General features: G+C 45.2%; 1 protein-coding gene across 2 annotated transcripts in view; it reads right to left on the minus strand.

The window, feature by feature from the left end:
- Nucleotides 1–25,716, minus strand: part of ERP44 (endoplasmic reticulum protein 44) — a 130,929-nt gene that overhangs the window by 103,556 nt on the left and 1,657 nt on the right. Inside the window, exon 1 of one of the 2 annotated variants that reach the window (XM_059728552.1) lies at nucleotides 7,553–7,582. The exons of the other annotated variant lie outside the window; for it this stretch is intronic. Within the exon in view, the coding sequence (XP_059584535.1) occupies nucleotides 7,553–7,567 (15 nt within the window). The 5' untranslated portion in view covers nucleotides 7,568–7,582. Of the gene's footprint in view, nucleotides 1–7,552; nucleotides 7,583–25,716 lie in introns of those variants that run through there. 2 annotated transcript variants of the gene reach the window in all.

Raw genomic sequence — 25,716 nt, forward strand, 5'->3', positions numbered from 1 at the left:
GATGCTTCCAGATCATTTGGCAGGCATCTCACATGCAGGCCCAAGCCTGGAGGCTTGGGGTTTGGACACCCCTGAGTTTTGCTTGCCCTCAGCCGCATGACAGCAGAAGCAAGCTAGGGAAGAGTCTGCCATTTCCATAAAGTTAAGTAAAGCCAAGATCTTCCCACTGGAAACGTAAGTGGGAGGTTAACTGTACATTACCCCCATGGGTACTACTAACCAGAGAAGTGGTTATCCCCAGTGACTAAAAAAAACTGCCTTAGTGGTCACAGTATTTTCCCTGCCAAGCTCTGTGTTAGCAGAGATACAGTGGGGCTGCCAAGAGGTCCATGGCAGAACCAGCTGCAGTGATGCTAATGGCAAGGGCACAGTCAGCTGCCAATGCAACAGTAGCTATTTTTGAACTCCATCCTCCCCCTCCAAAGGCAGCAACCAAGGCTACTGAACCAGTCCCTCCCCCACAGCTATGTTACGCGCGTTAGAGATTTCCATGAAGAACTGCTCTCTTGCAAAATACCTGCCATTTCCCATTGCTCTTAGTATGGCAAAGACCACAGGCTGGCTTTAGCAGCTTCCCTTCCTACTTTCTGAAGTGGAAGAAGCTATCGTTTTGTGCAAAATAAAGGTTGTGACTTCACTTCCACTTATTATGGAAAGTTATGAATTTGGAAGGAATATTTCTTCATAGAATTTTCTGGAGTAAAACATTTTTCTTCAGTCTCAGCTGAAAGAAACAAAATTATTAGAGAACTGCTGAAAATAAACCATTAAAGATGATCTTAACTATTTCTTTTGAAAAATGAATGCCATCTCTTTTCAACAGGAAGGAGAAAACTAGAGGTGTGCATGCCAAGAAATGCCTGGGTAAAGAAGAAAACAGGACACAGATTCATACTTCAAATGCTTTCTGCTATTTTGCCAGAGCAAAGCATTGAGCCTGGTCCTACACTATCTTGAAATCACTAGAAATCTCAAAATGACATTGTTTGTTTTTATTATTTGATTAAGGTATGAACGTGCATAGCTTTGACTTGAAGATGCAGGTGGGAGACACCCCCAGCCTTGCCAGAGGGGATCCCCAGATGCCAGGGCTATAGGGCTAGGGAACCAGGTCCACAGCTCCCTGCCCTGCCCTGCAGCACCCAAGCCCCAGCTGCCACCTGTGGGAGGAGGCAGTGGCTGCAGCTGGAGTGGAGCTCAGAGCCTGGCTCCCCCTCCTCCTTCCCCATGAGCAACATGGCTGGAGCAGAGCCCATGGGGGGAGGGAGGGATGCAGACTGGCAACTCGGAGCTCCCTGCCCTACTATCCTCCCTCCAGGGGCCTCCATGCCAAGCAGGCAAGACTGGGTGCGGCAGGGCAGACCGGGGCAGGGTAGGGAGTGCCTCGCCATGGCAGCACAGGGCTCACGGTGGCAGCACCAAGCCTCCCCACTCCGCCCCACTCCACCCTGCTTTGTCCTGCCACGCCAGGTCCGACTCACTGGGCAATGGAGGCCCGGAGGGGGAGAGCAGCAGGTCAAGAAGCCACAAGCCCACAGCCAACAGCTTGCATCTGCCCCCACCCTGGGCACAACTCTGGGGACATGCGTCTCCCATGTCCTCCCCCCCTGCCTGGACTGCACACAGTGGTGGGGAGCCAACCCCACTACTGCCTCCCAGATAAGCCATCTGAAGCTCCATCCCACTCCCTGCCCAGGCCCTGCCCTGGCTCTGGACCCCAAGCGCCATGTACCACTCCAGCTGGGTAGCACCTGCAGCCCTGCCCAACTCCCTCCATCCCTCACTATGGGGGCTTCAATCCCCCCACCCTCCACACACACTTACCTGCAGGGAGCTATGAGAGCTGCTCTCTAGGCAGGCTGGCTGCCACGTGCATGTGTGCATGCACATGGCACCCTCTGCCTGATCGCACTCCTCCCACTCCCACCAGCCCCTTGCAGACTGGAACTCTGCCAGCCCACAAGGGGAAAGTTGCCGTTTCCCATGTTTTTCTCCTTAAAAAGAGAAAATCTGCATTTTCCCACATTTTTCCAAGGTAAACAGAAAACCTAGATCCCTGCTAATCACTCATAAACGTAAGGATTTCACTGAGATAATGCACAAGGAGATCTCCAAGACAGCAAAAGATAGCCAATCAGTAAAACCTGCAGGAAGAGAGAATAAAGTAGATGCTCAAGATGCTAGAAGTTAGCAGCTGGTCACCTGCAGCAGCAAACTGTGCTTCACCTCCAAGTCTCAATTACCAAGGTGAAAAACCCCCAGATGCTAAGTCCTCACTGGTAAAAAGAAAAGCTATGCACCAGAAAAGTGAGGAGACGCAAGGGCACCACTCCCACGAGGAAACAAAAGGTGATTATGGTCAGTGAGTCCCTTCTGCAAGGAACAGAGGCATCCATCTACCAGCCTGACCTGTCATCTCAGGAGGTCTGCTGTCTGTCAGGAAGCCAAATCCAGAATATTATGGAAAGGCTGCCAAGATGCATGCAGCACTCTGCCTACTAAACTCCACGCTTTTCACTCACTTGGGCATTCATAATCCTGCCATGTGTGACCTGATCAGAAGTGACAATAGGAACCTGGGCACAACCGTACCCCATCACTTTCACCCTACTGGTTTCAAGACAGAACTTAAGGCATTAGTTCTGACCTAAGACCAGCTCTCCTCACACCCATACTGTTACAACTGTGATGAACAGAGCAACTTAAATGGGATCCCTTTGATTTAAAAGGGATGGGGTTCATAGTAAAGTATTTGCCATAAGGGAGCAGTTCTCAGCCAGGGGTCTGCAGTCACATGGGAGGCCAAGAGCAGGTTTCAGGGGGTCTGCACTCAAGGGATGAGGAGGCAGGAAATCAGTGCTCAGGTTCTGGCTTTTTCCAGGCAAGTGACTCAGGTTGGGTGCTCTTTGTGCTGGGCTTCTGTTGGTTGATCCTGGTGCTAAGCAAGCTGCAGGGGCAGGAAGTGCACTGCACAGCAGTGCAAGAGTCCAGCAAGCTCTTCGAGTACACCTTCTTGTGTGGTGCTGCCTGCCATGGAACCGCATTCTGCTCCTATCTACAGGCCACCCACGCCTTGCAGCTCCCCACAGATAAGTCTATGCGGGGGAGCATAGGCAAGGTGGAAGGGGGTGGGGGAGCATAGACAATGTATTTCTGCACCCCCAGAAGGCACAGGGCTACAGCCTAACTAGACAGGCATGCACAGGAGTTCCCTCCACAACCCAATGGGCAGGACCCATTGCGGGAGGGCAGAGCAGGGTGGCGAGACTCATTGCCATTGCCAGAACTCCCTCACCAGTTTGCCAGAACCAGTGCAATATGTTTTTCCAGGTCTAGAATGTAATTATTGGAGGTCTGTTTTTAATTTGTCCCCCACCCACTGCTACAGCAGGAAAAATAAGTGGGAAGTCAGGTAGCCCTTTTGCCCTCTGCCCACCCCCACAAGTTCTTTCCCTCCGCCTCTTTCCCTTCTCCTTACTGCCAGACCCTACCTGCCTTAGCACATGGAAGTGAAGGAGGTACCAATCTGGAAAAACTGACTTTGGAAAAAAAAAATATAGCTGTAGCAATTTACATATGATACTCATAGGCTAGGAACAGAAATTACACATAAACTGGTATAAGTGATTAGAAACTGGTGCAGATCTGTAACAGATCAGTGCACATAAAGTGCTTTCAAACTGGCCAAAAAAGTTTAAGATAAACCTGGATGGATGTAGTATCAGACTTAACTGATTTAGGTGAAATAGTTTTATTTAACTTCTGTCCCTTAGTGAACAGATCCCTTCCAAATTCAATATAATATTCTCCCAGTATCCCAGGATGCTTTGCACCTCCCCCACAAACTCCCTCTCCCCCTGCCTTGCAAAGTGGGTGGGCTAGCCTTGGCCCAAGCTGTCTGCTCCAGCCAAGCAGGGAGGCATATGGCCTGGCCACTGCAGGCATGTGGCTGCATTTCCAGAATCAAAAATGAATGTATGTTCACTTGCTTGTTGGTTCAATCTACAGTTTAGACTAATCTGAGAAGACTGAACATATTCAGCTTCATGCTTTATGACTATCTGTACTTAGCCCATCCAGAATTGATGCATTTTAACTTTTTTGAAGCTGCTACAAGTTTTAGCACACAGACTCCATAAATACATTTAAGTAGCACTTTGGCACCTACTTTATATATAGTTCCAACTATGCATTATATTAGCCCAAAGCCAAAAAAATCGTAATTTACCTTAGATTGGCCTGGGTCCCAGCAGAGTCAACAGAATGTCAAGCCAGGGTGATTCCACAGCTCAGCAATACTCAGTATGTGCATGTAAATCCAGATACCACCAGGATAAAGGATCCATAAAGGAAACGTGTGATAATTAGCCCCCCACTCATGACTAGAACTTGGTGTTTTTGTCATGAGTCCTGGGATCCTCCAAAAATTATATGCAGATGAGGCCTAGAGCAAACTGGTCTAGCTTTACCTCTAATCAGATGTGACATGCTGAGAGAGGGGGCAACAGAGGGAATTTGAGTCAACTGTTTGGGGCCTTGCTTGGTGACGTTTGCCACACATTTAAGGCCGGCAAAGAAACAAGAATCATTGGAAATAAGAAAGGCGCAGCTCAGACGTGGGAATGAAGAGGAAGTCAAAATGTATTCAATGTAGTGGTTCACCATGACTTGAACAAGAGTCAGTGCTGAGGGGGACTCCAGTGCGCTCAACAGGCACTACCATATATCTTATTCAAATGGCTGACACTATCCTATCCTTGTGGTAGGTTCCCATCAGCATGTTTGCTCAATATGGGCCATGTACTTTATAGTCATGCTCAGTGTTGGCTACATTTAATCAACCTCATAGCTGGTTTCCATTACTGAGCACACAATGTTTTTAGCAGCAGTTCAAAGACAGACAATACATTTAATGCAACTTCCTTGTGTGCAAATGTAAGATAAGGAGCTCTTTTTTTCTCCATGCTGCTTTGGAGTGCGGGGTGGGGGGGAATCGGACACCTCATCTTGTAATCAGATAAGTATGGTAATTAAGTTTTTCCCAGTTAAAAAGTAGGGGTGCACCAATAGAGATTTTTTGGGACTATACCAATGGCTGATCTTTAATGAGCCATATCAGCCAATACTGATCCAATCTCCAATATGAAGCCGGGCAGCTTGGAGAGTAGCATCCGGCTGGTAAGTCTGTTGTGGAGATGAGGCGGGGAAGGGGTGTGGAGGGGGGGCAGATTGAGGTTCCTGGGGCGAGGGAGGGAGTGGGGTTGGGGCAGGTGCTGCATAGCCGGGGAAGAACATGGGACAAAGTCACCTGCAGTCAATCTGGGGAGCACGGGGCGGGGGGGGCAACTCCTGCTGTTGCACATACTCCAGGAGGAAATGGTGGGGTGTGTGCCCCTGGATCTGTGCACAGGGCCAGGGCAGGCTGCCACCACAGTCTGGGGTTGGGGTCACACTGAGCTTTTTGCGGAGAGGGCTGGGCTGGATGGTGCTCACAGCAGGTGGCAGCGCTTGGAGGGGACTATGGGGGGAGTTGCAGCCATCCCATAATTCACCATAGCCCCCCTCCCAGTGCCACCACCGCCTGCCCCAAGCACAGCCCGGCCCAGCCTCCCTGACAGGAAGAACCCAGTGCCACCCCAGTCCTAGTTCACAGCAGCAGCCCGCCCTTGCTCCATGCACAGAGCCGGGGGCATATGTGCCCCTTGCTCTCCTTGGGTGTGTGCAGTGGTGGGAACCACCCCCCCGCCCCTGTGCCCCCTGGACAAGCTGCTCGCAGCTCCATCCCAAGCCCCACTCTGGCTGTGCAGCACCTCTCCCAGCCCCACTTCCTCCTTCATCGCTGGGGCCTTGATCGACCCCTTTCCCCCACACCCCTTCCCTCACAACAGACTTAACAACTGGACCTGGCTGCTCTCCATACTGCTGGGCTGCACTCTTGGCCACCTGTATACTGTGCTGTGGCTGCCCGCATGCATGGGACATTTATCAGCTACATAGCCCCAAAAAAGCTAATTGCAGATGCTGTCAGTTTTCCTTATATCAGTGCCAATCTGATAGGAACCAATGTATTGGTGCACCTCTACTGAAAAGCCTTTTTATATAAATATTATTTTTTGCAATGCCTTTTACAAATTTCACTGAAAAACACCATTATGAGATTTTTAATAAACGAGGCTGTAAACAACCTTGTACTGATTTTCTGTATTAAGTAGGGGTGCATCAATAGAGATTTTGGTGGCCGATGCCAATAGCTGATATTTAAGGAGGCGTATCAGCCTATACCAACCCAATTTCCAATACAGCTGCCTCCAGCTGGTAAGTCTGGTGTGGTGGGGGGAGAGGGGAGGGAATGAGCATGGGGGGGACAGATCAACGCCCCCTGTGGTGAGGGAGGGGGCAGGAGGCTGGAGCCATGGCTCATGAGGAGGGGGACGTGGCTCCTGCCACTGCTTGCACCCCAGTAAGGCACAGGGGAGGGGTGTGCCCCCAAAATCTGCACAGGGCAGGGCAGGTTGTAGCCAGAGCGGTGCAGGACTCTTCTCAGTGAGGGCTGGGCTTGGAGTGGGAGTCGGCAGCACTGGAAGGATGCTGCATCCACCCCGAATTTTGCCGCTGCTCCACTCCCAGCACTGTCACCGCCAGCTGCAGCCCTGGCTTTTTCTGGTGTGTGGGTGGAGGCGGGGCATTGAGCTGCGGCTGCACCAGGTGGCTGGTGGCAGCAGCAGCTCTGGGAGCGGAGGCAAAATTTGGGGTGGATGCAGCGTCCTCCCAGTACCACTGGCGCCTGCTCTGAGCCCAGCCCCCACTGAGAAGAGCCTCGCGCAGCCCCAGCTTCAGCCCGTCCCACCCCACCCTGCGCAGATCCAAGGGTCACATGCCCCCCTCCCCCCCATGCCCTCCTGGGGTGCAAGCAGCAGCAGGAGCGGCCTCCTTCTCCCCACAAGCCACAGCTCTGCCCCCCCCGCCCCCCACCTGGGGGGACAGATTAATGCAAGGGGCATTAATCTGCCCCCCTCCCCCCCAACTGGAGGCAGCTCTCCACACAGCCAGCTGTGCTCCTTGCTGCCCGACTGCTGCACTGCAGCTACATGCAGCATAGGCATTTATCGGCCAAATTATTGGCCTTACCAGGCTAATATCCGATACAGCCAGTTTTCTTTATATCAGTACCGATTCAATATCAGACTGATGCATTGGTGCACCTCTAGTATTACGTCTCTATATTTCAAAACTCAACTCATACTTCACAACACAGTAAGGCTTTGTACACAATTAACACCTTTCTACGTTAAGAAATTATTTTTCTAATTCTATTTATTTTAGCTAGAAGCATGAAAGGGGAGCCCTGGATTTTCGGGAGGAGGGACAGCCAGCCAAGCAGCTAATTATAGTGGGGTTACAGTACTAGACCAGAAACCAGGTAAGTGGTTTGATCAGAAGGATAATAGTGGATACCAGGAAAGAGAAGGAATATTTTCACTGATAACAGTCATCAACCGAGCATATGAAGGGTCAGGGAAGCAGAAATCTGAAAAGTGTACTTAGAACATACCATAAGAAGTGCCATACTGAGTCAGACCAATGGTCCATCTAGCTTAGTATCCTGTCTCCAACAGTGACAGGAGGGGGTACTATACATGGAGAGCAAACTGGTTTCTAGAATGAGTCAATACTCTTCCTGGCATCCACCATTCATTGGATTGAAGATGCCAAAGGAAATATCTCCAGCCATTCTGTTCCGTAGCCATTAATAGATATATCATCCATAGATTTATCCAGATGTTGGTGTCCTGCAACATGAATAAAAACAAAAATGCCAGCTATATAAATTGGCATACAGACACAAAAATCCTAACATTTTTCTCAGATGTGCTGCTGGCAGTTAAGTACTCTCAGGGCAAGCAAGTTGGTTAGTAATGGGCACATCCAAGTCAGCGTGTATATGGTCTTGGTCAGGGGCTCCTGAGAGACCAAGTTCCTAATGGTTTGGCACATTTGTCCCACTGTCCTTGAGCTCCTCCAGGCCATCAGTCATGTCCAATGTGAAATGAGATTCTATGCTGGCATCCTGTGCCAAAATTCTGTCCATGAAGAACTGGATACGTGGCTGGAGGGCTTTCAAAAAGCCACTTTCTGTTTTTAACCTGCGTATAGGACATTGTCAAGTCCCTTCTCTCGAAGTATCACTGTAGGACATATTTCTGTATCTTCTGTACATATTTTCTGACTTCTGTATCTTCACCTCTCCCCAGATAGTAAGAATGTATAACGAGGCTGGCTGCAAGTATGACGAGCAGGCAGAAAATACAGGTATGTTAGAAAGGTGCTGAGATTCAAAACCTAGGTAATGCACCAAGCATCCCAACAGAAAAAAGTTGTTTGGTTTCCACAACTCCAGAGCGCACACAGGCAGAGGCCACATACAGATACACAGAGCAGCCAGTCAAACCAGTAAATAAATTAAACCAGGAGGTACAGCTTTTTTCCTTTGGTGCAATCAAGTTTGCTCAGTGAAAATTAATCTACATAAATTAACCCCAAGTCCCAAATAACCTGTTAGTTCACAATGCAGGGAATTATTTTTTCTGAAGGAGAATTTTGATGCCAGCCAAGACCTATACAAGGGTAGAGAGTTTGGTCTGTGGAAGGTGACTTAGATTCATGGGTCTTTCTGCTAGTTTCCATTAGCTAACGGTGACAGCACCAAGACTCAAATAAATAGAAGCTTTCAGGAAAAAAGCACACTTTTGAGGATGTGAAAGCAGAAGAAACAATAGAAGGTAGTTCAGATAGAAGGCATCTTACTCCATCTGGTTTATGAAACTATTACTATACAGCAAGTTGGAAGTAGCTGCTTGAATTTTGCTCCAGACAAAGCAAAACAAAGCAAGACAAAGTTCCACAGATAACCTTGTTTAAATAAAAAAGGAAATATTTATTCAGAGTTCCTGAGTACCATCATATAGCTGTTTTACCCCACAGGTGGTTGCAGTTGCATCAGATGAAGTGTTCAGACTATCAATAAATTTATAAAGTAATTCAGGTTGGATGCTTCAAAATGAGCAGCAATACACAATATCAAAAATAAACCATAGCATATAAAGCCATAGTTGGGGGACACTGTCCTCAAATTCTGCACAGCGGGCAAAACATGAAAATGCATCTGCCATAAGTTTTAGACTAATATTAACGATTCACCAAAAGGTAAAAGGGGGCATATATTCTTATAGAGAAGCTGATGCATGGTAACTCTCAGCGTGCCTTCTCTTGTCCTGTGGTAAGCGGAAGCTAAAACTGAAGTTGTTCATCTTCATTAAAAGGTAAGTGGCCCCTTTTACTCCACAGGAAGTTGTTCTGATGTCTTCCTGCATATGGGCATACAAGACTGAAGTTCCTTTCTAACAGATGTAAAGCTTTATTAAGAAAATGTTAAAAATTAAAATGTTTACATAAGATAAGCTACTTGTTAAGAGAGCCAAAACAGGTTGAAGAATCAGCCTAAACAAGGATGCGTAAAGGCTGCTCTGCTTAGTTGAGCAAAACATGAAACCAACTTGTAAATAAAGAACAAATTTAGTATTTCACTAGTGCAGACAGCACTACAGAACATCCTGTTGCTAACTTCTTGTGAGCTGTCAATAAAATAAGACTGCAAGCAAGGATCAGCTGAATCACCTTTGTTTGGGTTTAATAGTTGTTTTTGAGCAGATTAAAAATACAAATGGTAATATTTTCAGAGAAGTGTGTGCGCACAGACTAGAATTAATTTTGTACTTTTATCTTTATCTTTCACCTTACAGTTGTAAGACTACATTGCACTACCTTGAGAAAATTCTATTAAGAGACTAAATCAAAACTTTTAGTTTCATCAGACCCCAGAGGCCATAACTTACAGAATATCTTCTATGCATAGCACGTGGACATACCCACGCCCATCAGCTAATCCACTCTTTCCCTAACAACACTCCCAATATTGTTGAGATGCTACACAAACACATTCTATTCCCACCATAAACATATTTTAGGCAGATCTGTTGCCCATATATATAATTTCTAACATATATATACACACACCTATATAAATATAGGTAATCGATCTGCCTAAAATATGTTAATGGTGGAAATACACACACACACACACACACACACACACACACACAAAAATGCAAAATAAGCCTATGTCCTGATAAGATATCAGGACAAATAGAAGAAATAGTGGATAATGAATAACCACACTATTAGAAGTCTCTCTACCTCACAAAACATTCCAGGTTTCCTCCTGCTCACAGCAAGTGCTAAAAATGGGAAGACTTCAGTGATCTGTACTTGAATACTCAATTGTTTCCATTCCTTCCTCTTTGTCTGTTCAATACCTCCTATCCTCTCACTTGATTTGATATCCGTTTCCCATAGTATGCAAGTTTTTCACCCAGCCTGGTAGAGGGAACTTCAGGGGCATTTACTAACACTACAGAGTGGCCAGGCTGCGTCAGGGATTTTTCTAGCACAGGAGGGACCAATACAGTGGTGGGCAATTATTTGGGCCCACAGGCCACGTAGAGTTTTGGGGAGCTGTTGCAGGACAGGCAGGGCCAACCCCTCCCATCCCCCACAACAGCTCACCAAACCTCCCTATGTGGGATGGGGCTGTGGGCAGGGGGTGGCCTGGAGATGGCACAGAGTGGCAGCAGCAGGGAGGAGCCACAGGGAAGCCCCAGTGCAGGCTCTGCACAGTTGCAGCCAGAAGGGCCTCAGAAGTGGTGAACACACCTGGTGCTGGGTGGGCCCCAGCATCAGCTGTGGATGCAGGCAGCAACCTCCCTCTGGGGACTGGGGCATCCTCCTGGGTCTGTAGGTGATGATGCTGTGTGAGTGCATGTCAGCTGCAGTCCTGGGCAGCTGCCCCAATCCCTGGCAGGAATCTGCAGGCAGCATCCACAGCTGATGTCAACGTGCAAATGGTGCTACTTCTGGCATGCAGGGTAGTTGCTGGTGTAAGCTGTGAATGGGGCCAGGATGTGCCCACCCAGCACGATGTGCCAGCCAGAACCGCTGGCTCCCTACAGGCCAGATCCCATGACTTTGTGGCCACCGACCCATGGGCCACATACAATCAGTTAGCGGATCAGATCTGGGCGGTGGGCAATATTTTGCCCACCCCGGGTTAATATGTAATATGTTAATTGCAACACCTTAATTGTTACTGAGCAGGAAGAGTCACTCTCCTAATAGTACAGAAGCATTTAACACAAGTCTTTAGATAAACAGCTGCACAGTGGTCAAGCAAATAATTTTCATAGATTCATAGATGCTAGAGTCAGAAGGGACCTCAATAGATCATCGAGTCCGACCCCCTGCATAGGCAGGAAAGAGTGCTGGGTCTAGATGACCCCAGCTAGATGCCTATCTAACCTCCTCTTGAAGACCCCCAGGGTAGGGGAGAGCACCACCTCCCTTGGGAGCCCGTTCCAGACCTTGGCTACTCGAACTGTGAAGAAGTTCTTCCTAATGTCTAGTCTAAATCTGCTCTCTGCTAGCTTGTGGCCATTATTTCTTGTAACCCCCAGGGGCGCCTTGGTGAATAAAACCTCACCAATTCCCTTCTGTGCCCCCGTGATGAACTTATATTTTCGACAAGTTCTGAATGGCTGAAGCAAATTTTTCTTGAACTTTCAAAGGAAAATTCACCCTTTGGATGACAATGTGCACAGTTTGAGCCTAAAAGGACATTATTGATGAAGTTCATATTAAATGAAAAGTGAAAGGGCTTAGAACAAAATCTCCTCCAAAACCAACTCTCAGCATTTGTTTCATCTGTTTGCTAATACATTTAATAAACAACAGGAAACTTAAGATTGTCAAATTAGAAAAGATTTAATGTGTCCCAGAAAGCATTTAGTGTTTGAGGACTGGTTGGAATCATCAATTCAAACAGCAACCATTCCTATTGAATTTTATCACTGCATTCAGGAGGTGTTACAAAGAGATCTTTCCATCTTTATCAGAACAGAATGTATAATTTTATTTTAAAAATCTGGAACACCCAGTAGCTACAAAGATTAAATGGTATGGCATATGCAAACATATGTATTGTTTAAAAAAATACTGTTGGCATGTATCAGTCCACAATCTTTATGCAGAAGGAAAAAACCCATTCCATCTTAATTATACTGTTTTTAACTCAATCAGATTTAAATGTCAGAGGTAATCCCTGAGAGGCCCACACACTTGCTGGGATGCCTTCACTAATTAATGGATCATTAGTATAAAAGAACCCCTTACTGCTACCCTGTATACCACATACTGTCTTAATTACCTTTGTAACGCAACCAATGTCTTTCAGTTGCCATTTGGTCTGAACTCCCAAGTGAGCCGACTCAAAAAAGCTTTCTATATGACAGGGCTTTTAACATAATTTCATTTTAGTTATCAGAGGAAAAAAATTAGGGACCAACATAGTTTTTTTGCCAAGCTTTAAGAAAGAGGGTTTCAATAGTCAGGGGGAAAAACAAATGTAAAGCCGAGAAAAACAGTGGCACAATTAAATTTGTATACATCAATAAAACACTTAGCTTTTTTGCAACATTAGACATAGTTGACCATGATGCACTGCTGACTTGATTACATGACAGCTATAGAGGACACCTACCAGCCCTATAACAGCTAGTCATTTCTTTTCAATATTGCCCATATGTCTTTCCTCCAAATCCTTGCCTGAAGGGCTCTCCAGGGATTAATTTTGTTCTTCTTGCCCTGAAACCGCTCTATACGAGAGAAAGCAACCTGCCAAACACCACTGCTAAGTTTGCCAATGTCAGATGCAACTCTTCTTCTTCCCCACTCCCCCCTATAACCCCCATGCTGATGCAAAAAAAAAAAAATCTATCACAAAGATGTCACAACAGTTAGACAAGCACATGGATGATCAGCCACTGCATCAGACTCAAATCAGGAAAAACCAAGTTAAAGTATGTAAACCAGTGGTGCTCAACATTCCAGCCTCCCATGCCACCGTCTGGCCACAAGAGCAATCCTGCTTGGCAGTGTGATTCATTGTATGGGGCCAAGTCACCTGGCCTGCAGGGCTCCCCATAGGTCTAGTAGTAAGAAGCAGCAGCAGCAGCAGTGTTAATTCTCACAGCTCTAGAAGCAGTCACAATTAACACTGCCACTGCCCCAACCTCTGCCAAATTTTCAGAACTCCTGGGAGCCCCACAGACCAGATGACACAACCCTGCAGGCCTGATTTAACCCACTACTACTTGAGCACGACTGCAGTACAATGAGTATTGCTAGAGTACCTGTTACTGGCTAGCCCAGGAAGGGTATTTGCTCTGCCTCTTCACTCACATGCATTAGTTTGACTCACTCAAGCTCAGAAAATAAGGTAAATCCAGTGATAACTGAAGGCTAATCTACACTACACAACTCTGCTGGCAAAAGACAAGTTCTGCCAGCAAAACTGCCAGCACACTCACAGGCCTCCTCCAGTAACAGAAAGCCTTCTCTCCCTTAGCAGAAGGCACAGGTAGACATACCCATGCCTTCTACTTTGGTCCCTTCAACAGCAGGCACAGATGACGAAGTGGAGCTATAAAGGAATGCACTCCTGAGTTTATTGCATATCTCCACTGCATTAGAAGATTTTAGCAGCAGTACACATTAAAAGAATGGTATTAAACTACAAATAATACTTAGTTGATGATAACACGGACACTTTCCCAACACCCAGAATATATTTATCTGAACAAGGTTTCTTCTATTTAATTTTGAAATATAATTAGGGATCTACTTAAGTTGTGGTGAGCAAAAGGGATTTTCATGGGCCACTCGCAGCGTGTGGAGTCAATTCCATGGCAAGACTACTCCGCATCACTGATTGGCTGAGAGGTCTGTCCATCGTCTGGCCTCCACCCTCCACTGATTGGTGGAGAGGGGCAGGGCCACATGACTGGCCAACCCCAATAGCACCCTTCTCCTAAGCAAATGCACAGAGCAGTCTTGTCATCAAAAATATCATCTTCAGACAGGGTGACAAATGCAAGACCACCTGGAGAAACTGTCATTCGAAGCACTGACACCTTCTCAACTAGGTTGTTATTACAGCCCACGAGGAAATGGATGTCCATATCACATAAGCCATGTGAGGAACTGATGACTGCTGGACAGATCAGCATCTTGTCAGATCCATTATGAACATCTGGCTTGCTTCAAAACACTGAAAATCCCCAAAAGCAATACATAGGACTCTCAACCCCAAGTATCTTCAAGAGCTGAAGGTCAGTAAGGATCTCCAACAGTGACTCCATGAAAAGCTCACTGCTCTGTCCACAAACAAACACAACACTGAGGAACTCCAGAAGGGGTTTAAAACCACCATCCACATGGCCTGTGCTGAATCCATTGGCTACACCACCCATAGACCTAGTCAAGATCTAACCCTCCTTGACTGGAAGAGCTAAAGGCTCATTCTGCTTGGCAAAATGACATCTCATGTCAGCAGAAAAAGATACATCAGCTCCTCAAAGCCAAAGCTCAAAGGAAGATCCAGGAAATCAAAAATTGATGGTGGCAAGATAAAGCCAAGGAGATCCAGCTCTATACTGATAAACGTCACTGTCCCAGGGGTGCCGGGGTTACAGGAGAACCCCAACCCAAAACAGAAGAAAGCCCCAACTTACCATCTGCAGGGGCTGAAAGGAGCGAGAAGGCACGAGCAGAGAAACTGCCCACGTGGCTCGTCAGCCGCTTTCATATTCAGCTGGGGCTGGGTGACGTCAGCTGGAGACGCCACCCGGCGGAAACAAAAGGTGGCCCTGGAGGCTCAGGAAGGAAGCCGGTGAGCGGAGGCTCGGCGGGGAAGCCCACAACCCAAAGGGCGCAGTCGCTGCGTTGGGCACCTCGGGCTGACGGGGGCGGAGCCGGTGGAGGCACTGGCAGCGGAGCCAGCAGAGAAGCCAGCAGCGAAGGCACCGGCAGGGAGGCTGGCAGAGAAGGCGGCAGCAGAGCCGGTGGAGGCACAGGCAGCGGAGCCGGCAGAGAAGCCAGCAGCACAACCGATGGAGGCACCGGCAGAGAAGCCGGCAGTGGAGCCAGCGGAGGCACCAACTGGCAAGCCAGCAGGGAGGCTGACAAAGGGAGCAGCGGTGAGTGGCAAGAGCAGAGGAGGAGACGAGTGCCGAGGAGGCAAGAGCAACTACAGGGAAGCCCGGAGAGGAGGTAATGAGGGCAGAGCCAACGGCAATCCAAACAGGGATAGCCACAGGGTGCGGCAGAAGACCCCAAGCAGGGACAGTTAACCAGTGGACAGGCCCACAACATCCCCAAGAAGAGTCGACCGGGACGCCATACCCAAGTAGGGTCAAGCCTAAGGGAGAGATAGGAGCCCCAAGTGGGGCAAGCAGCAGGGCTGGGGCACCTAAGCACTGGGAAAACACATGGACCGTAGGCTAAGGGCACTCTTTATTCCTTTGTGCCCTCCTGATCCACTGGTCGCATCTCTCCGGCAGTCACGGTGGTGGGGATCGCATGGTACGTCACAGGGTGGTTGGAACAGGGCACTAGGGATACGGGATAGTTGGATCTAGCACCAAGGGCCTCGAAGCCTTCACGCCTGAGCCGTGACCCAGGGACACTGGGACTCGTGGCTGGAGGGCCACAGGAGCCTGGGGAAGAAACTGAGTGGAACCAGGGATGCCAAAGGGCCAGAAGACCTGCGACTGAAGGTGGCAAGTGGCCGGGGTGTAGGGAAGGTCGGAGCCCCATGAGTGCCTGCCGAGAGGCGTGACGACCCTGGAGGCTGCCTTGAAGGGGAATCCCTCCACTGAGGTTCCACTCAAAGTCGTGGCAGGCGAGTTAAGGGGATCGCCGGATGTCAGCTGGAGTAGCCTTTGGGGCCCACTTGCAAGCCCGGGACAGGCAAGATCGATAGTCCGGGCTAAGGCCTCACGAGAACGCCTGGTAGAGCAGAGGCAAGCACAGTGACATGTATAGTTTCTCCTGGGCAATGAAAGCCATGGCCCTACTTTCCTGCGATTGCAGAATGGCTTGATGCGCCTCAAAGGCAACAAATCTATCCAAGGTAGGTGGAAAGAGCACTTTGAGGCACCCCTGAACTGTGAGTCAACTATGGCAGAAACCATCATTGAGTCCATCGCCCAACACACTGAAATGGGATCCAACCCACCTATCCTAGGACAGGTCTGGCATGCTATCAAGGAAACAAAGAACAAAGTTACTGGACCAGAGGTCATACTTGCTGAAATCTACAAGGCTGGTAGCAAAGAACTGGTACTGAGACTCCACAAATTTATTCTTTGAATTTGGAATAATAACGAGATCCCTAGGAACATGAGAGATGACAATATCATGATCATTTTCAAGAAAAGAGTTAAGTCTGTATGTAGGAACTATTGAGGTATCGACCCTCCTTTTTACAGCAGGGAAAATCCTTGCTTCCTGAGCCATCTTCTGTCTCTTGCTGAGGAAGCCCTGCCAGAATCTCAGTATGGTTTCAGACCATCCTGTGGGGCAACTGACATGGTCTTTGTTGCCCATCAGGTCCAGTAAAACTGCTGGGAACAACATCAGGACCTTCACTGGCCTTAATAAGGCCTTTGATTCCATCAGTTGTGAAGCCTTGTGGAAAGTACAGGCCAGATTTGGATGCCCTGAAAAGTACATCAAAGTCCTGAGACTTCTCCATGACCCAATGACTGAGATCATTCTATGTAGTGGATTGGAGACCCATCCGTTTGTCATCTGAACCGAGGTCAAGCAAAGATGAGTCACTGTGTTCTCCATTTTTTTGACAGTCAACTTGGTTCTCATTAAGGACCACCTTCCATTCAGAATTGACAATGAATACCAAATAGATGGAGGGCTCTTCAATCTGTTTTGTTTTTGCTTGAAGACCAAAGTATCAAAACACCCATCCTTGACCTTCAATATGCCAATGACTGCACTATTCTTGCTCTCACTGAGAAAAACTTCCAGACCACACTGGATCTTTTCAGAAAAGCCTAACAAACTTTGGGCCTCTTTCTCAACCTCAAAAAACTTGAAGTACTCTATCAGTCTGCCCCAGGCCATGAATGTGACCCCCCATGCCCTAATTATCATTTAGGGAAAGTCCCTGAAGATAGTTGAGCACTTTCTCTACCTCAGTAGCCACCTCTCAGAGCAAACACTGATGAGGAAGTCCCGTACAGGATCCAGTGAACAAGTAGCCATTTGGAAAATTGCTTCTATGTATCTTTATTTATCCCAATCTCTGGAAAGATACCAAGATCCAGATCTACAATGCAGTTATCATCCCTGTTCTCCTCTACGGATGTGAAATGTGGGTAACCTACTGTCATCATCTCAAGAGCCTAGACAAGTATCACCGGTGTTTCCTCTGGCAAATCCTCCACATCAAATGGGAAGATTGCCACACAAATGCCAGCTTCCTTGTTGAAGCCAATGCTACCAGGAATGAGTCAAGTGATCCTCAAGTACCAGCTTCACTGGACCAAACACTGCGTGTGGATGGCCAGCTCTCAAAACAAGTGCTCTACTCCCAGCTAAGTAACAGCCTTAGATCTTGTGGTGGACAGAGGAAATGCTACAAGGACACGGTGAAGGCATACCTCAAGAAAATGAATGCCAACATCAGGAGTTCAGAGGAGTTGGCTGCCAACTAACTCCAGTGGTGCCACAACCTCAACCAAGTGGCATCTTGCCCTCAAATCAGAGGAGCGTGGAAGGAGAGGAATCCCAGCCTGTAGCCTACCCGCCCCCACGTAAAGATCTGCAACTTCTGCAGATGGATCTATGACTCAAAGATTGGACTTTTAACTCACCTCAAGACCCATCAGTGAGTTGTGACAGAGATCATCCTTGAATTGAGGGATCATCAGTAAGGTTCAACCAAGGGTGTGGATACCTTACAACAACTCTTTCAAAAGGGGAACATTTCAGAAGGGCAACAGCTAACAGTTATATGTGAATGAGCTGAGACATTCAAACGCAGCATAGCCTCTTCAACTTTAGTACTTCTACACTGTGGTTAAACTTGGTGCTGGTGTGCTACATTTGAACTGTTCTCAGCTCATTCACACACAGCCATTAAAACTTACAAGCTGCTGCCCTTTTGAAAGTTCCCCTTTTGAAAAGGCTCTAAACACTTGTGTGTCCACACTCTGAAAGTTTAAAAAAAGCTACCTGGCAGGAACCCCTGCATTTCTGTTGAGGTGGAGCTAAAGGAATAAACTAATTTTTGACCCATTATTATCTACTTAATTTCTGCTAATCTCTTCATTCTGCTTTCTTCTACAAGTATCTTGTCTGTTACCTACTACTGGTAATGTTTCTCTGCTCACCCTTTAGCATGTCCAACAAAGGTATGCTTCTACCTAGGAACTTGTACTTCATGGCTTTGTTCCTAGGGGATTCCAACTCACAAGGTATCGGAAGCAGTGAGGGGAGGGCTAAGGCTAAAAACAGACTGAGTTGTGGGGTAGCAAAGCAGTTGGAGGCAGGAGAGAGGTGCAAAGTTGAGGCAAAGAGATACATTACTGGAGTAACTCTTTTCTGGATTATTCTTTGAAGCAGATGATAGAAGTTGCCAGAGGCTGAATCAGCAATACAACCAGGGAAACCTAAATCTAGACATGGGTGAAAAGGGGGTTGGTCTCCCCAGGCAGGGACACTGCCAGCAGCTGAGAGCGCCAGTGCTGTACCTAGACTCCTAGCGGCCCCGGGAGAACTTTAAGATCGGGGCCCCACTTTGCCAGAGATAATGATTTTTTTGTTGCAAAAATTTTTATCACATCTGTGGTATTGATGTCTTTAAACAATTTGTTCTCAATTGATAACATCGCCAGTCCCATATATGCACAATATTAAAACTTTTTTTTGCAATTAATTTATTCTTTCATTTTTGGGCCCCCTTTCTGTCTGGGCCCCACGTGGCTGCACAGTTCACCCATGCCTGTGTCTGGGTCTAGAGACAGTCCTCCCCTCACTCCTATCTGTTTCTGTACATTGAGGATGGAAGGTAGTGGAAGTCAGCTATGGGCATGTTGTGAGGAGGGTGGGAGGTGGAAGCAGTCAGAGAGGCCATTATCGCCCTGCCCCAGCTACTGCATGGTTACAGGCCATAATGGGTTGGGGAGGGAACCGTTTGGGAGGGATTTTGAGGGGAAGGAGACCCCCAGGGACTATGAAAGGCTGGTTGGGGGGGGTGGACATTATGGGTACTACAAGACTTTGGGGCAGGGGGGTTTGAGGGACAGGTGTGGAGTGAGGAGGGACTGGGGCATTATGGGGGTGGAGACATGAGGGGCAGGTGGGGTTTGAGGTTGAGAGGTGTGGCAGGGTCTGTGGGGGTGAAATGGGGTGCAAGGGAGGTTGGGAGCAACATGGCCTGTTTAAGCAAACTCTCTACAAACCTTTATTCTCCCCTTCCAATTTCTCTTTTTTCCAGCTGGATGAAAACTGTCTAGTTTTAAACTGGAAGAAAGATGCAATGAAAATTTTTCCTCGCTTTTTTATTCTTTTGACATTTGAAGGGAATTTAGAGATAAACACCAATCATCTTGAGAATATTGAAGAAATTGTAAAACAAAGAGGGGGGAGTGGATAAGGTTGTGCTTCCCTGAAGCGGGACACTTGCTCTTTTTCCTTTGATCTTTTAAGCATATTTAACAACTACTTCCTGTTCTAGTGGCAGAACACTGACAGTGGCCTTGTACAGACAAACAATCAGTTTTGCCTGGGAGAGTCACTACTCTCCCAGGAGAAACCAGGAGTGTGAAGATGTTCAAGCTTTTTCTCCCAAAATAAAAATGGCTACTCCAGAAGAAAAATAACCTGGAAACAACTAGGGTTAAATCACTCCCAAATAGTTGCATGTCTAACAGAAATAACAGATTCTAATTTGTAGTCCATAACACTGCACTTGAGACAGCTTCAGAAGGAGCTTTTATACACTGCCTCCACTGCCAGAGTAGCAATTCACTGTTAGTTATTAAATATCACCTTCACACAGATAGTATATTTTCTTTTTCTAAATCCTAGCCTAGGGTTATTTTTCACTATTCTCCTTAAACATTGATAGAAAGACTATACTTTATGTATAAAATTCATCATTTTGGAAGGATCTATCCATTGTAGAAAATGTTACAGATTATAATTGGTTGCATGTTTGTAAGGTCAAATAACTAAGATCAAAACACTTTTAACCAAAGTGATTTTTTTTTTATGTTAGGGTGATTATTTAAGCCTTTCCATTAGCATTTTTGATACTACACAATTATTCAACATACAAGCCATAAATCAATAAGAAGCCAAACTTAGTACAGTCCTTTATTTCTAAGACTGTCGTATTTAAATATGCCACTTATACACCCTCCCAGACATTAGCAATAAATGTTAATCTAAAGTTTCATGAGGAAATAATAATTTATCTCTAAAACGTTTGATTTTAAAATAGTTCTTAAGGTGCTCTTCCTCTCGCTCAAGCAAACTGTATTCCACAGATGAGGAGAAATCTATCCAAGTGGCCATAAACTAGAGTACTCAGACAACATGCTAGTTAGGATTAAATGCATGCAAGATCCTTCTAAGTAATAGTATATAATTTCTGATCTTTTATAAGATATTAATTCCTTTAAAGTATTATATTACATCCTAGATAAGATCTTCTGATGGATTCTATTCAAAGGGCATTTGAAAGAAGAATTTAACAGGAAATTAATATTTTGGAGTATAAAACTTGGTGGGTGTTTTAGAAGTGAAGCACTAATAGGTATGAACTGCAAGTGGTTAGTATGAAATGATCAATTAATTAATATTAAGTTAAGTGCACTTGAAATCTTTCCACCTAGATAGAAATAAAACGCATGCGCGGAACATATTCCTATATGGGGAGTAGGATGTGCCATTCACCACAGTACTCCTCAAGCAAATGTATCCACCCACAAAACATTAAGAATTCAGTGACCCTGCCACTAACAATAGATAGTCTTCATTACTATTGTTAAAAAAATGTTATCAGAAAAAATACCAAGAAAAGGTGGCAAAGTGAAGTGACGGTTTGACCATTGTCAGTCATAAAGAAGTGAAGGGAGGATTAGGTTAACATTTTAAAATAATGTATGTCATTATTTTTCTTCCTGATTACAGCCAGAAGCTCATACATTTAATAATTTAATGGAAACTGCTGTACAGGATTCAAAAGACCAACAGCATCAAAAGGAACAGTCTGGGGAGGAACTACCTTTTCCCCACCCAAAGCATTTTTTAGCTGCTGAAAGAATTATAAAATCATAGAAAATTTGGGTTGGAAGGGACCTCAGGAGGTCATCTAGTCCAACCCCCTGCTTAAAACAGCACCAGTCTCAACTATATCATCCCAGCCAAGGCTTTGTCTACACAGGTTTTAAAAACCTCCAAGGAGGGATACTCTACAACCTCTCTGGGTAGCCTGTTCTAGTGTTTTACTACCAGAAGGTAAACAGGAAATCCCAACTCAGTTTTATCCCCACACAGCAGCATGAAACCTAGGTATTGTGAAGAACCATCTATACCTGGGGAAAAACTGGCAGTCTAGAACCACAGCTTCTCCAGGTGAGGGAGAAGCAGTGGTGGACTGATACAAAGAAGCACATGAGCCCTTTAGCTTTTCCCAAGAACTTAGAAGCAAGAAGACACTGCTCTTTACTTAGTATTTCTGCAGAACTGGGGTAAGAAATTAACACACTTAACCAGTCTGAGTGAAAATAGTAGCAGACAAGGGGAAGAACTCAAACAGCAGAAGCAAAGTGGGAAAAAGGTGGGCTGCAGCAGAAGAGAACAGCAGCAAACAATGACCCTGACCTTAAGCTGGCAATAACTGATCTAGTCTCCCTACCACCATCCTTCTGATCTTTTACCAGAAGGTACAAAAACTGAACTGAATTTTTTTCCACCAGGCTTCCCTAAACAGAAGCATTTCCCACTCAAACCTAGAATTGTGGAAGAAATGCAGAACAAGGCAACAGCCAACCCCCTTTCTTCTCTTCTTAGAGAGAAAGTTATTCACATCTGCCAAAGAAATTTCACCCAAAGGTACATGTCAGTGGGCTTCTTGTACCTTGTAGCTTTCTAGTTACTTCTTTTTCCACATCTAGTTCCTGTTCCTTGGATTAGAAAGGCAGCTAAGAAGGAAAAAGTATACCTCTTGCATTACTTTTTTCCCCCTGAATCTTATAATAGTTGGCAGTTTTAATCAAGGCACTAACAATCTGGAGCCATGGAACAAAATTTCAACTTTTATTTTTGGTAAGGTTAGCTTGCATGGGTATAGGAAAAGCCTGAAAATGATTACAAGTCTAAAAATATAACAAAAAGGAAAATAAATGTGGGAGCTGGACTCAATGATCTTCCGAGGTCCCTTCCAGGCCTGATGTCTAATGTCTTAATGTCTATGAAAAAGGCAAATAATAATGCTTTAAAAACATGACATTTTAAGAATATCTAACAACTTCCTGACCACCAACTCATGCTTTTTGACTACTCATTGATATTATATGTAGTTCATTAAAGCAGAAGCAGGAATTGTCTATTTTTCTTCTGGAAACTGCTATTACCTGAGCTGGACCATTATCTATATAAATACGGCTTTTATGTTAACAGACTCTTAACTATGTTTTTGTCTGTCTTAAAAGTTCATTGTGGTCACCTAAAATCATCCAAAATTGTTTTCTTTTTCAAAATAGCCAAAGTGAGCATCAGCAACATTGCACCCACACTATAAAAATAGCACTTTAACATAATGCTTTTAATGTCTTCAGTAGAGGTGCACTAATACATTGCAAAGTTGACATTATTGGCAATCGGCCTTTTTTGGCTGATGTGGCCAACAATGTCACTGATAAATTCTGTGTGCATCTGCATTCTCCCACTGCTGGGAAGAGGCCGGAGCAGCCACCAGCCCCAAGCACGGAGTGGCAGCCCAGCCTTCCCCACACACAGATCTGGGAGGCATGTGCCCCCCATGCTTCCCCTGCAGGGGAAGGGGGCACGCAGCAGTGGGCCAAACTGCAGCTCCATCCTGCGTTGCACCCCAGCTGTGCAGCACCTGCCGCTGCCTCAGCCGCACTCCTTCCCTTACCATGGGGGCCTTGAACTGTACCCCATGCCCCTTCCCCCCCAACAGACGTATCAGCCAGATGCTGCTCTTCAAGCTGTCGGGCTTTATATTGGCAATCGGATCGGTATCAGCCAATATGGTATTGGCCCAAAATATCTTTATTGGTGCAGCCCCTAGTCTTCAGTGATTCCTTAAAATTTAAATCCTTTTAATTTCCCCCATACTCATATTTCAAAATGGTGTCTTTAAAACAGGTCTCATCAGTGATCCTATTTGAGCTGTTACAGCAAGTAGCAAAGGTGGTGGTGTTCATTCCACAGTCCTGATCTAGCCCCTAAGAACTATCCTACCCGAAAAACTATTGATGCCCCTCCTACTACAACATTCCTATTCTCCTATCACAAGACTTGTATTTTCAACTTCCTTTCCCCCACACCTTCTTACTCTCTTTACCATCATAACCCTTTTCTCTCCATGGCAAAACCTATGGCCCCAAAGACAAACAGTATTTTTCATATTATAAAAAAAAAAAAATCGATGTCAAAAAGGAAACTTGCAATCCATGCCTTATGGTCTAAATTATTTGGAGGGTTTTTTTGTTATATCTATAACCACCTTTCTTCCTAGTCTGGTCTTTTTCCCCCCTTGAAGATAATGTAAAAATACTTAACTATTAAATAATATGATTATTGCATAGTATAATTTCCCCACATTTTCCAGGAGGAGAAAGAAAAGTACAGAGAACTGAGTTGACTCACCCCAGGTCACTGACAGAACCGAGACTATAAACAGAGTTCCCCATAATCCAGTGTAGTGCTCTGTCCTAGAGATCACACAGCTTCCTTCTAAATATCTGCAGCATCTGGCACATTCTGAAAGTAGCTAAAATTACACACCCAAAAAGAACCTTGTACGTCTGTTAAAAAATATACTCCATAAAATTTTTGATGTGCAGAATCTTAAATAATGCCGAAGAGCATAAAAAATAAGGGAGAAATTCCTTCGACTGGAAGAAGTAGCTTGTTTAGAATGTTTCATTTCCTTACAGCTTCATTCAAGGAAATTCTTTTAAAAAACTGCTCTTTTACCCACTAGCTTGGAAGCCTGGCTTTGTTTTTTATTTATGTAGCTATTATTAACTACAGTTGGCTGCCCATTTCCATGGCAATATACTATCATATTTACAAGTATACACCTACCAAAAAGCAGGATGAGAAATAACCCAATCCAAATAGCTAACTAGTAACTGATAGCTAAAATCCATCATGAATATCTCTCTTTTAAAGGATGGTGTTTGATATAACAGCTAAGATATTACTTACACAATACCAACCACTGTTTGCACACACCTGCTGTTTAGTCATATAAGAAGTTGTAGTAGTTGACTAACTTCTGAAGAAATACACAGCTAAGATACAGAAACTTTTGATTTTAGTTCCTATTCATTTCTAGCATAGTGACACTTAGGCTTTTTGCATGAAATCGGTATACAGACAGGCTACATTTTATTTCATTTATCCATGCATTATTTTCAGCCTTGTTTTCCCCCAATTTCCATGAAGACAATGGAATAATAAGAGCTTTTTCACTCCTCAGAACCCCTAGTTACAATCATAAGCAATACTAAGAAATTGTGTCTGCACATCACTGTACCACAATACAGAATGTAAAAACACATTTCAAATTAGCTTTTTATTAAGAATTGATTCATTATCTCTCTAATAGCTGTTATCCAAAAGTACTTCAGATCTGAAAAATGAAAGCATCTTCAAAATGCAAGTATCACAAAATGCAAGCTGTAGATTTGTGAAATTTAGTATTCACAGACATCACAAGCTGCAACAATTGACATCTTGATCACAGACCATGTAGCCTGGTAAAAGACTACATTTCTTTTTTCAAAGATCAAAGGTCCTGTTCCATTCAAATTACACTTATTGTCACATTTAGACTAATACTTTATCTATTATTAATTGTAGTAACATAGCATCTTACATCCCTGCTCATGGATCAGGACCCAGGTCTACTATGCATCAAGTCTGTTATACAGAGATAAAACTATTCATTCATCAAAAAGCCTACTTTTAAACAAACTAGTGTTCTTCCCTCTAAATCTAAGGGGTAGGGAGGAAGCACAGAAATCTCATTGTGCATAAATACTCTGATATAATTCATTATATTTTAAAATGAATTCTCAAAGGAAAACAAGCTTGTTTTTAATGTGCAGTTTCAGATAACGACATCGACTGTCAATGTATGTCAGTTTTTGACAGCTTACAGTTTTTTTAATTGAAAATCAAGATGATTTAAATTATAATGGGACACTACTGATAAACACAGAACTCAGGAAAGTAACGGTAGTTATTTCCGCTGCAACTTAGTGAAACTTCCTATCTACAGTAAGACAGAAGTATTACCACATATATTAAATAGACATCGTTGTAGTTGGCATATATACAGCAACTCTGTATATAACCCAAAGTTTTAAAACTGTTATCCTTGATATTAAGTTACAGAAGTCCTGCCAGACAGAGCTGACTCAAGATGTAGCAACCCTCAGCACTTAACATAGTCTCACTATGTCATTCATTAATTGACCA

Source organism: Alligator mississippiensis, chromosome 5 (genome assembly GCF_030867095.1).
Source record: "Alligator mississippiensis isolate rAllMis1 chromosome 5, rAllMis1, whole genome shotgun sequence".
NCBI lineage: Eukaryota > Metazoa > Chordata > Crocodylia > Alligatoridae > Alligator > Alligator mississippiensis.